The 12,425-nt window shown below is 42.1% G+C and overlaps 1 protein-coding gene across 3 annotated transcripts in view; it reads right to left on the bottom strand.

Moving 5' to 3' along the window:
* The window catches only part of LOC117935646 (latent-transforming growth factor beta-binding protein 2-like), an 82,937-nt gene that overhangs the window by 53,400 nt on the left and 17,112 nt on the right, over nt 1–12,425 (bottom strand). For all 3 annotated transcript variants that reach the window (XM_034857965.1, XM_034857964.1, XM_034857966.1), the window contains exon 4: nt 808–1,073. In XM_034857965.1, the coding sequence (XP_034713856.1) occupies nt 808–1,073 (266 nt within the window). The remainder of the gene's footprint in view (nt 1–807; nt 1,074–12,425) is intronic.

Here is a 12,425-nt window from a genome sequence, read left to right as displayed (position 1 = left end):
TGAACATGTGCCACAGGCCAGCAAATGAGGGAAAGAATACTATTAGGTAACAGGCTAGCCTCCAAGCCCTTTATCATGGGGAGAAGGTGTTTTGGATGTGCGTATGTGTAAAGGAGACAAAGAGAGCTTCAGTGCAAGTTAACATTGTGTAATGGTGGGAAGCTGTTCAACAGCCGTTGCTGTGGTACACGGCTAAAAAACAAGAGAAGCAGCTGTGTATGCTGGATGGTGGATCAGACGAAGATGAAGTAGTGAAGGGAGAATTAAAAATAAGGAAAGACCAGATCACATTTCTTTTTGTTGTGGGTAGAGGCGCCAGGGTTCAGTGCCTGTCATGTCAGAAAAGTGACAGGGCAGGTTTCCAAAAAATATCAAAGCGTCAACACACACACACACACACACACACACACACACACACACACACACACACACACACACACACACACACACACACACACACACACACACACACACACACACACACACACACACACACACACACACACACTGTATGCAGCTTTTATATCAAACGTCTGTCTGTCTGGTGTGATGCAGACCATAGAAGGGGATGGGTGGACAGTGGGAGAAGTCAAGTGCCGCCTGGCCATTTATTTTTCTTGTGACTAATGTTCCATTCAATGGTGACACCACACATATGTACAAATGTATTGTATTCTGGGTAAAAAGTGTTTGTTTTAAAATGGCTAAGGAGAGTGGAAATGTTAAGTATGCATGTAAAGTGAGAACAGATCTCAGTTTTATGATATACATTTCACAGGGTGTAATAGATCTGTTTTTTGTTCTTACCTGCCGGTAATAATGCATTGTTGAACTGTCCGTGCGGCTGGCTGTCGCTAGTAGGCCTGTGAGTGTTAAAGGAGTGCCCATTGCTATGCCCATTTTTGTGTCCATGCCAGTTCCTGTGCTCAGTGCTGTGGACGTTAGCGTAGCCATTGCTGCTGGGTAGAGAGTTGGAGGTAATGGGCCCAGAGGATGATGGATAACGTTTCACAGTGCGGGAGGTCCCAGTCTGCTGAGGGAAGGAGTCTGAGGGTCCCCTTCTTACTTGGGTCCTGCCATTCACATCATCACAAGACCAGAAACATATGACCTCAGACAAACGTTAAAGTCCCAATTATATATACAGTCACAAAGATACACCCATCAGCAATGTATGCACATCACCGTGAAATCCATTTAAATATGGTCAGTGTGTGCAACAGAAAATAATATTCCTGCAAGACAAACATGCTGTCTTAGGTCATAGGTTTGCTTAATTGATTTTATAGATGAGACAAAATGATTTGGAAATCATTTTTGCTTTAATCAAATTAATAATATCATATCATTCTTTAGCACATAGGGTTTCTCAACTAACATGTGCTGTAAGTCACAGAGCCGTGACCCTCACTTAATAATAAAAAGATTCTGTTTGACATTAAAGAAATTTCGCAAGAGACAATTTTTCATCACTGATCACTGGCAACCAAAGGGAACAAGACTCACAGGTTTGAGTTTGTGTGTGCGTGTCTGTATGCGGGTGGTCTGAGAAAAGTTTGTGATTACAGACATTAGATTTTTCTATCAAGACTACAAAATCCTTCCATCTCCCATTGTGTCTGCTTGACTCGATTATGAACTCCATGTTCTGTCTGACTGTGGCCAACCTGGGAGCAACATCCTGAGTTTTGCACCGAGCTGAAGGAAGTATTAAAACTAGGGTCGAAGAACTAAGATGGTCCAGGGCTGCAAGGGGCACGTTTTTTACCAGTGAGCATTTGATTTGGGTCAATTACTGAGCCTGTGTAGCACGACCTAGAAGCTGAACTCATGTGAACGACCTGGGGGAGGCGCGTGCCTCTCAGACAGAAAGACAGGCAGACAGGCCTATCTCTAGGGTTGTAAGAAAGCTTGGGGAGTGCAGGAAATCAGCCATGCAAAAAAACATCTGGATCCCACTGATCCGCCCAGACAGTAGAGCAAGACAGCAAGATGAACCATGTCGGGTAGATCAGAGGAAAAGTTCTATAAAGCACACCTGTGGCCCTGTAATGTAATTGAGGCTGTAATCAAACCCCAAATGAGGATATAAACCATGCTTTAACATTTACATTAATTACATGTGGTTGTTCGCCACACACCACGTATTTACACACTGTATCAGCACTGTCGACCCGCAGATCGGGCAAATAAAAAGATGTGTGCACAATGCACAAAATGTATATGCATACACTCAACACACACACACACAAACAAACCCACACAACACACACACACCCTGTCCCAGCTGTGCTAGGTGTAGCACAGGCCTACGCATGTCTCTTTATTCACAAAACACATTCCGGCTGCCAAGGAAAAAGGACACTAAATGAAAAGGGTAAAAGGGAGATAAACATTTGATAATGGTCTCCCACGTCATTTTTTTGAAAGACAACAGGCAGCACACCTACAGTATAGCTGACAGTTGCTGGCCCGGATCCTAAATCTCCAGGGCGGCTCCCGGGAATAGGATGTGAAACAAGAGGTGCTAGTGTCAAGGTGGTAAGGACTTACAGGAGGTGGCTAACCCTGCAACACCGTCCAATCCAAATTATGATTGTGTTTTTCCATTGCTAACAGTGACACCTGGCCTGCAAGCATCCTGCCTCACTTCCTAGACTTGGCCAGATGTTACTCTTTCTGTCTCTCTCCCTTTTACATGGCAAAGTGACTTCCTCCCATCATGAGCTCACCGCTGCCCTCTATGCCTGCAGATCAGGGGAGCAGTGAGGGCAAGCACGGCTCACTCTGCACGTTTGATGTCATCATTAGGAACTTCAAGGCCTCAGGATGAACCATTCCCCCGCTTTGTTCTGGGTGACTTGAAAGCAATTTTGAAGACAAATTTTGCCAAGATTATAAGGAACAAGGTCTGAACAGACAGATGGGGTTCAATGTCTTGGATATCAAATGATGGCCATACAGTTTTAATTAAATGACTAATAGCTCTGATAAGAGACCTGCTGAATTAGCATGTGGTACAAATACAGAATTGAGGCAAATAAAAAGTCATTGAAAAAATATATTGAATTTATTAAATGTGTTTTTCATTCAAACTTCAGATCTAACTCTTGGAAAGCCAATAAGTGTATTTCTAAAAACAAATTCCTTTAGCAATGGCCACAGAAAAAAACATTGCTGAAATCATGAGGCCAAATAATTTAGACACTTTGATTACATTGGGAGAGTCACTTGCATACAGTCTATGCAAGCATCTGGGTCTAGTAGATGATATATATTATATCATTTTCAGAACATGTGCTCAAAGATTACATTCAAAGAGAAACTACACTGATAAGTCTCAGTCCAAACACTTGATCAAAGCCTCAGTTTACACATGATATCAACAGAGGCCTTCAACTAAGATATAAAGCTATTGGCGCTGTCCACTCATCCTCACTTATTTCTCATGTACGGAAAGCAATTAGAGCCAAACCTCATCACATTTGAGGAAATTACAAATCATAGTGATGGCCAAGAGTCTACAATGTCCACAAAAGACCTGTACAGCTTCCAATGCGTTGCAAAAGTATTATTTGGCACACTTGCATATCTTTGAACTAGGTATTACAACATGTGAATATTAGCTCTCATGAAGGCATGACAGGCAGCACGGATAACAGTTCCAGTCACGCTTCTTGACCCAGATGAGCTGGCGAGGAGGCAGTTTTGAAGCACAAAAAGCTCACAGTCAAACCAGGACCAAGAACTGGAGAACAGTCCAAAATCCTGTAAACCCTCTGATCTTCTGCTGATGCTGCACATAAAACATGATAAATTATACTGCAATGCCAAATACTAGGTGTACTTTGAAGATTTGATGAGAGTGTGTTGGGTGGGAGAGGTTTACGTGGAGAAATTCAGTTAGGTGGCTTTGTTCAAGTGCCAAGAAAGCCCTGTAGTAGGGGCTTGGAAAACACCACTTCCCATAATCCCAATAGTGACTGTGTTGTTTCTGTGAGTTGTCCACAGGGAAACGGGAGCCTCTCCGGAAACTTTGGATTCATCTCTCTCTCTCTCTCTCTCTCTCTCTCTCTCTCTCACTCACTCACACTCACGCTCACACACACACACACACACACACACACACACACACACACACACACACACACACACACACACACACACACACACACACACACACACACACACACACACACACACACACACACACTCACACACACACACACACACACACACACACACACACACACGAAGTGACCGAGATTACATCTTAAACCATCTTCGTAGCCCACTCTGTGACGAAGCCAGAACAGTGTTTATGTGAAGCAATGCACAGTAACCCATGGGCCACAGCTGATTAATTTACTAACAGTTTAGTTTTTGAGTTGCTCTCATTATCTTCTCTCTCTATAATTCCCCATGAATTAAAGCATATTTGTCAGTTGCAACTAATGTATTTCAGACAGAGAGCCTAGTTGTTCTGGGCTTAGGATGCCAAGTAGGTTGGAAAGGATTGTGATGTTAAATGGTTTTTCACCAGCCCTCACAACACAAGCTCAGCACAAGTCTCCCTTGACAAAGCTCATTTTTCAATTTGATTTGTTTGAGAATACCAAAGGCAGAACCCACACCTAATGGCTCGGATTGTTGGCTTATGGCACCTTATGCAGAAAAAGGACTGATATGAAGAGTTTGTCTGGTTGTTGGACGGAGCCATATGGCATTGAATAGACTGTATAAACAACACAGTCTGACAGCAGGCAGAGGTGTCTGGCATGATCCTTGATCACAATGCACAACCCAATAGCTCCAAGCTCCCAGCCTTGTCACTTTGCCTCTTCTCAGTTCTCTTTGTGTTGGACTGGACATGACCTTGAAAATGACAAACCTCTGAAACTATCGGTAGGATTACAACCAATCAAGAGGTTTTTTTAAACAAAATGTTTAATGGTTCACAGTTTTCACACATTGATCTCATTCAGAGAAAGCATTAAAGACCATTGTTGATTTCAAAGCTTGCGCTCGGACATACAGATCATCCGTCTAACTGGCGGGAACAGCAGAAATCAAAAATATTGTGCAAACAGCAGCTGAAACAATTAAAACGTTGTACTGCTAAACCACTGCAAACACTGTTGGCAACAAAGGAAGAGGAGATTTATGAGTGTTTGGGTAATATGCAATTTTGTAATCAAAGATAAAGGCAATACTGTACAGAGCACTGTGTGAGGGATACAAACAGTATTTCAGTGCAACAAAGCATATTGGCCCTATTCCAAAGCTTTTAAATGCTCCCTACCAAGTGGCACTGCAACAGTTAAGAGATTAGGAATAAACCGTGCAGCCCAAAGAAGAAAAACACACCTTACTATGGACATAAATAATGTCCCTTTCTGCTCTAGATTTTATATTTGAGACTGTCAAGAGAAAGAGATGTTTTTCGGCAAATAGCTGAACAGATGGTGCTCCACATTTAACAGACTAAAGCTTGTAGACAAGGAAGAAGAGTGCAGACTGTTACAAACTAGTCCCAGGAGGTGTTAGTCAAGAGCATTATCTTAGACATACACACTTGACTCTTGTTCATGTTTTGCTTTTCAAAGCCCAATAGTGTTATGAATCTCTGTGACGTCCAAGACATTAACTATGATCCCAGATTAGAAACAGCAAGATAATAAGACTGGGATTCCTGCTCCAAGTATGATTTGTTTCATCAGAATTTGATTTGGCACTTAGTCATCTTTTATATTTGATATTTGACAAGAAATGAATTGGATATTTTAAGTCTATATTGTTCTTGCTTTGGCAGGGCAGGGTTTTTCTCCCATGTTTTATCTAGCTTTCATGGCCAACAGGCAAAGAGGGGGAAGTTTAATTCAGGATTTGGTCTCTGTCTTAACAACCTTGGTGTATTTTAGGAGGTGAAAAAAAGTCTCTGCAGGCTGAGAAAGAATTAATCTGTTCTGACCCACCCAGTCAGCGCAGCAAACCACCAGTGGTCAAACCCCACTGTGGCCACACATCTCATTCCTCAGGCTTTATGCAGAACGGCCTCATCCATTCATCATTCGCCACTGAGGTCCCTGTGTGTTCTTTCAATAAAATCCTGAGGTAAATGTGTAAATGTGATACAAAGTTTTTTCTGCCACATGGAATTGTTTTGTTAATGTGTGTGTGTGTGTATAAATAAATATTATACATATGTATACACACACACACACACACACACACACACACACACACACACAGTATATAAATACTTATTTATTTGCCCTTGCCCCTGACGGGGTACATTGATGTGGTCAAACAAAACTAGGATTACACATAAGAGAGGCGATAAGATTTTAAATAAAAGCAGCAGTTAATGAGTGATAATGATGAATGATAAAAACTACAGAATTGTAATATGTTGTTCTTGGATACATGAATAATGTCATCTCATAGAGCCTAGCAAAAAGTCAGAATAAACAAGAATTACTAAATGCTGACATTTTAACTGAATTTAATTTAACATTGCCAGTAGTACCAGTAGTCCAATGTGTCCCATACTATAAACTAAGATTAACAGGAAAACACCTAGTCATAAAAACATCTGCAGTGATTTAACGATACGCGGCTTTCTCCCAAAACAAAGACATAAGGCCAAACATCGGTGAGCAATTAAAGCCCAATCTCTCTTTGATAAAATCTCTAGTCATTATGACTTGGATAATTGTGGGTCCTGGCAGAATATTTCCCCTTGTGAAAATCTGGGTGTGTCTGAGGTCTTATCGCACCAGCCACTGAGGCTGGATTAAATCATGTTCCCTCTGTCTGGACAGCCTTCCAGGAATCCCAATAGAAGCAGCCAGAGCCTGGGTGAAATAAATTACAGTGTGGTTGGATTGATTCTAAGTTTTTTTTCTCACCCCAGGGGATGAGGCTTGTATTAGAGCAACAACTAGGCCTAGTGCAGAATCGAAAGCAGCAAAGGTTATGGAGAAATGTATTTAGCAAACACTATTATTTGGATCGGCCAATGTGCTACCAAGACAAATGATGAGAAATGATGTTCCAATTCATTTCATCGGTATAATTATATATTACCGCCTGCGTGAAAATAGATTTTGTGTAATTTTGACCTCATTGAGATTTTCAGACACTAAGTGATCAAAACATATGACAAATGCCGTCTACTCAATTACAGGCCAAAAGCTGTGAAATAAACGGTTTCATTTTCTTCTTCAGGAGGCCAGCAGCAGTGCCAACCTGTCCGTTTTCACCTCAGCATTTATAATGTGGGGGTTTCAAGCTTGAAGAAATCCAGAAATGCCAGATTCTGGATGGAAGCAAAAGCAGTGTGGTTGCTGTGGTTCAGGGGCCAGAATCAAAATGCCTGAAGACATGGTGAGCCGAGAGGCTATTCAATACTCTGCAGTTTATTGTAGTTGCTCTGATCATTCACTTAGTAAAACACCACAAGACAGGTCAGCAGGAAGAGCCATTACAAAGTGCTGACTGAGGCTAGGCCTAAACTGGTCAGTGTCACATATCAGGCTGCTCTGACAATAAGCCAAAGAGAAAGGTTTCCAATAAGAGACGTGATTGAGGGAATGTCTGAACCAGTCTGTATCATTGGTTAAAAAAGCAATAACAACTTTACCAGAAGTTCACGGAGAACACAAGGGGAAAATGCAGACTTCAAGAAGGCCAACACAAAGTTGAGTTCTGATGTCTGGATATGAAAGAAGAAATTATTGTGTGTTAGATTTGTATGTTTGCCCCTTTTGGAGTTCTTCCCCACCACTCGGCCCCACACAGGAACCATCCATCCTTACATGTGACTGGATTAAGTGCTGCCATGCACAACCATACTGCTTATTCATGATTTCAACACCATTTCCCATATCTGGGAGATGAACCTGATTGATGCTTTCTCCATCTGCCTCAGCTCCGGAGCTGGAGGGTGAAGTACATTCTGGAATAGGCACCCCTCTTCCTACAACTGCCTTACACTATTTGTCCCTCCGGCAGCTGCATCTGAATTTGGCTGCGGACACCAAGTCCGCTGGCACTGCGGCCCAGAAAGTGTGTTTCAGATGGGGCTTTGGAGAGTTGGGTTGGAGACAGAGAGACATATCTGTCCCACGATGAGTGCTGAGTTCTCTATAGTCCTTTGTTCCCTCTGGCCTAGCAGGAAGCCAAATACTCATGGGACTCATTTGGCTCTGTGTTTTTAGAAAGATACACACCAAGTCCTGGCTTGGTCATAAGCTTGTTCACATTATAATATACAGTACATTTAGACACACATATTACAAAACATATGCTACATTAATCTTGGTTCATTTACTACCACTATAAGTTCTGCAAAATTCAATATTTCCTTGCCTTTTTGTGACTAATGGAGAGTTCACATGAGGACAGGGTGGTCTCCACAGCTGAGTGTGCACTTTGTTGACCCACAGTAGAACTCCCCCAACCAACACCACAAATTCATGGCAAAGAATGTCCAGCCATGCTCCGGAAAACCCTATCCTACTCATATCAGAAGTGAAAATATACCAAGGAACAGGGTCTGGGCCAAGGTAAAGTTAGAAGCACCAGAATGCAACATAAACACACTTCATCACACAATCATCCACAAGCAGAAGCCAGTTAACCTGACCCTGTTCAAGTTCAATCCCAGTCTACTGCACATAGGGACACAAATCAAAGCTCAAGACACACTGTCATATGCCTGGGTTAGAAGCAAGATAGAGCCCTATTGAGGAGAGCTCAGCACACACAACCTGTGGGAAATACTCTGCACTTTACTCCTCTAACCTACTTCAGCACGACTCCCCATCTGCAGGCCGCCTCTGTTTTGGCAGCAACCAAAAACAGAGAAAAGAGGACGATTCCGGACATGTCCTCTTGGAGTAGCAAAGCTTACTGCCAGGAGGTACAGTAGGAAAACTTTCCCGGGCTAAATGTTTAGATATATATTATAGTCTAAAGAACACACATATCTGATCACAGTCAAAAGCATGAAAAGTATTAGGAGATGGAAAGCTACTGTGGGATTCGTGCTACTCTCTAGAGTTTGAGAATTTTGTCAAACAAATTTCCACTGTCAACTTTTAACGCTTTTGATCCTATTTTATTCAAGCTCTGTGACACTGGATATCTGAGATTCTTCAGTGACCATTTACTACCAAGAACATTGGTGATGATGGTAAAACAATATTTCTCCACAGGTGCTGAGGTCACCTAGGGGATTTTGATCGTGGCTGCCGTCAGCACTGGTGTGTGTGTATGTGTGTGTGTGGTTTGTCTGGAGTGGGAGTGAAAGCAACCACTGATCCATGATTAACATGGAGAACTCCCACTATGACCACAGTTTCCTCTGAGAAACGGCTGTGTGGCTATGTGCAAAGCCTTGGGTCAACAAGCCACATAACCGCCAGCCCTATTAGTCACCAGGCAAACGGCGGGGCTGATATAAGACTAACAGTTAATGCAGCAGAGAAAGCCGTATGCATCACCCTCTTAAGGGTCGTTCTGCTCCATGTCACTGGGTGTTTTTTATTTTTCTCCAACATCTCAATACGTTACTGGGTGTGACCAAATTTGCAATCATCCCTGAAGCACATTGTACTTTGCAAAATTGCACAGAGCAATTACTTTAATGGGCCAAGACATTGGTGCATTAAAATTAAATTTGAAACATTTCAAATAAAGAACCAGTGGTGACAAACACTGATCCAGATCAATACCTCATTTCAGGCATCTGCTGATACCGACTCAACTTCCTATTCGATACTAGGGCAGGGACAATTTGCTTTTGCCCTGATTCAATTCTTTTACAATACATGGGTTCCAATTCAATTTGGATTTTAATTGATAGCAATTCTAGAAGTATTGGGATTCTGAGTATTGCGATTTTCTTTTCCTTCTTTAAGAAAAACAAAAGTTTAATAATGCACTTCTAAAGACAATATTCCATGACACATTTTTAAAAACCTTTTACTATTTTGGCAAATACGATGTAGTGGTACCGTATGAACAGAAAATATTTAGGTTTATTATTGGTTAAAAAAGAACACACACACACACACACACACACACACACACACACACACGAGAAGCCATTTTTAAAATGTTGCAACAGAAAAATCCCCCCACCTTTATCCGACACTGAGCTGTCTTTTCCCAACATTTTGACATCACTAAATTGTAACAACACTCTGAGGGACAGTTTAGATTGTCTGGTGTGTGCAGTTTTATTACACCAACAACTTGTGAGGAATACCTCCATTGTGCTTTAACAGAATTTAAATAGCAACTGCAAACTCTGCCCCAAGACTAGTCAATTCCTTCACCCCATAATACATTCATCATGGTGGTGTAGAAGAATTCAGGATATTCTCTGGTTATCCAAGGTACTGAACTTTTAGGTTCTAGTACAAAAATAACTGTAAAGCTCTGTTATCCAAGTGGCTGCTGCCAGCTGTCCTTAGTGTAATTATGTAACAGACCAGAGAGAGATGACCTACTTACAGCACACACATCCTGCTCTGCCCAGCTCTGTTTCCTGCAGAGGACTGATGTCAGAGAACGGCGGGGGTATGGAGCTGATATGGAGGACTCATAGGTGGTGCTGAATACGTCCTCTGTGCGTTATCACAGTTCCAGCTTAGCCAGGAGTGCTCACCACTGGCCCTGACCTTCATACTGGGAACTGACAGACTAGCTGTGATCTACAGGATCCTGTGCTGACAGGGACAAGCTTTTCACTACTGCTGAGCACAGCGCTCACAGGAAACACTGGTTAACAGTGAAACATGTTTGGTCAGGGGAGGAAACAGATATTTGTTTGCCAGCTGCCCATAGGATGCGCCTATTTTAAATATGACAGCTTTAACCCCACTGAACAGGCAACCGGGACATTTGGGACACAGTTAAAATGGTCAGGGGGAGGACTGGAGAAAGGGATACAAGAAAAAGGTAAGGAGTTGTATTCCCATGTCCCAGAATCCCACTGAACAGAAGGCTCCTCATATGTTCTGCCCATCCCAACAAGACTTTTAGTCAAGACTGTCAGTCATAATTGTGCTAGATTCATTCAGTGTGACATTTCAGGAAACCGTTTATTATCTAAAATAATACTTCAGGAGGCAGCTGTGCCCACACAGGACTGACCACATGGCAGTCATCGTTAGATGTCGACAGACAGAAATTCCATCCAAGTGTGGTGGACAGATTTGTGACCATGAAAATGGCTTTGGGTTTTGTGTGAACACACCTAAAGGTTGTTTTGAGAAAGTTGCAAAATTAAAATTGCCACTAGTAGATGCTAAGCTAAGCTGCTAGCCTGGGCAGAACACTTTCAGAGCATCTTAATGTTTGATTTTAGAAGAGCTGCTTCTACATTTTGGGTAAGGCACTTTAAATTCTAAACTGATTCTGAAAGCTTTTGGTACAACAATTGGGAAGTGACAAAGTAATATGGCTACTACAAGAGCAGGGGAGTCTATAATGATATGATACATGAGAAATGCATTATTTCAGTAATCACACATCTTTAAAAACACCTAATGGCACAGTCATGCCAAATAGAAGAGAGCTACTTCAATCAAATAACATAGCAAGTCTTGTGCTGGTAGCCATGGAGACAACAGGAAAATGTGTAAATTCTACTTCTCTGGTTATTGAGTGAATAGTTTAGTGAAATCCCTTCCCCTCTAATAGACTTTTTAGCTGCTCAATGCCTTATCTAAAAAGTCTGTGCCTTAACCACACAAGATTGAGGTGCAGGTCTGCTAAAAATTGAGTTAAGCACCATCTTCATTGAGATGTTGACAAACCTCTAAAATCGACCGCAGACACTACACTTTCCCTGTCTGCCGCCTGCTGACATGTGCACACAGTGGGGTTTCATAGCTGTGAACCACAGCTGACTGGACAGTAGGCCAAGCTGCAGGACTGAACAGCAGACATTCAACAGTTTTTAGACCATATCCTGGTCACTTTACATTGCTCACCTGAACAAATTACTTTTCCTGTAATTGATGTTTTCTCTTATTATCATCATTGTTTTTGTTCTCTCCCTCCTTGTCAGTCTCATTCCTTCCCCACACTATTTCTTGTTCTTGGCGCCACTTGACAGGCTGGGTCAGTAACTGCTGACATAACAAACCAAGTCTGCTCCAAGAAAGACATATATAGTACATCACACCTTCTCTAGTAGGGAAATATGAAAGAACACTGGCTCGTTGCTGCATGTTTGGGGTGGCCTTTGCTCCCTCAGTATATTAGTGGGGACCAACATGATCTATCTGTCTGTCCTCCCTGCTCCTCTTCTTACTCCTTGATTGAGCTTTGGCACTAGTATTGTCGCTCTATCTGAACTTCTATAACTATATGTGACCTCACATTGCTCATGTTTTCCCGGGTTTGGA

The sequence above is a fragment of the Etheostoma cragini genome, chromosome 20 (assembly GCF_013103735.1).
Source record: "Etheostoma cragini isolate CJK2018 chromosome 20, CSU_Ecrag_1.0, whole genome shotgun sequence".
In the NCBI taxonomy this organism is placed as follows: domain Eukaryota; kingdom Metazoa; phylum Chordata; class Actinopteri; order Perciformes; family Percidae; genus Etheostoma; species Etheostoma cragini.
This window is presented reverse-complemented; position numbering and strand designations above follow the sequence as displayed.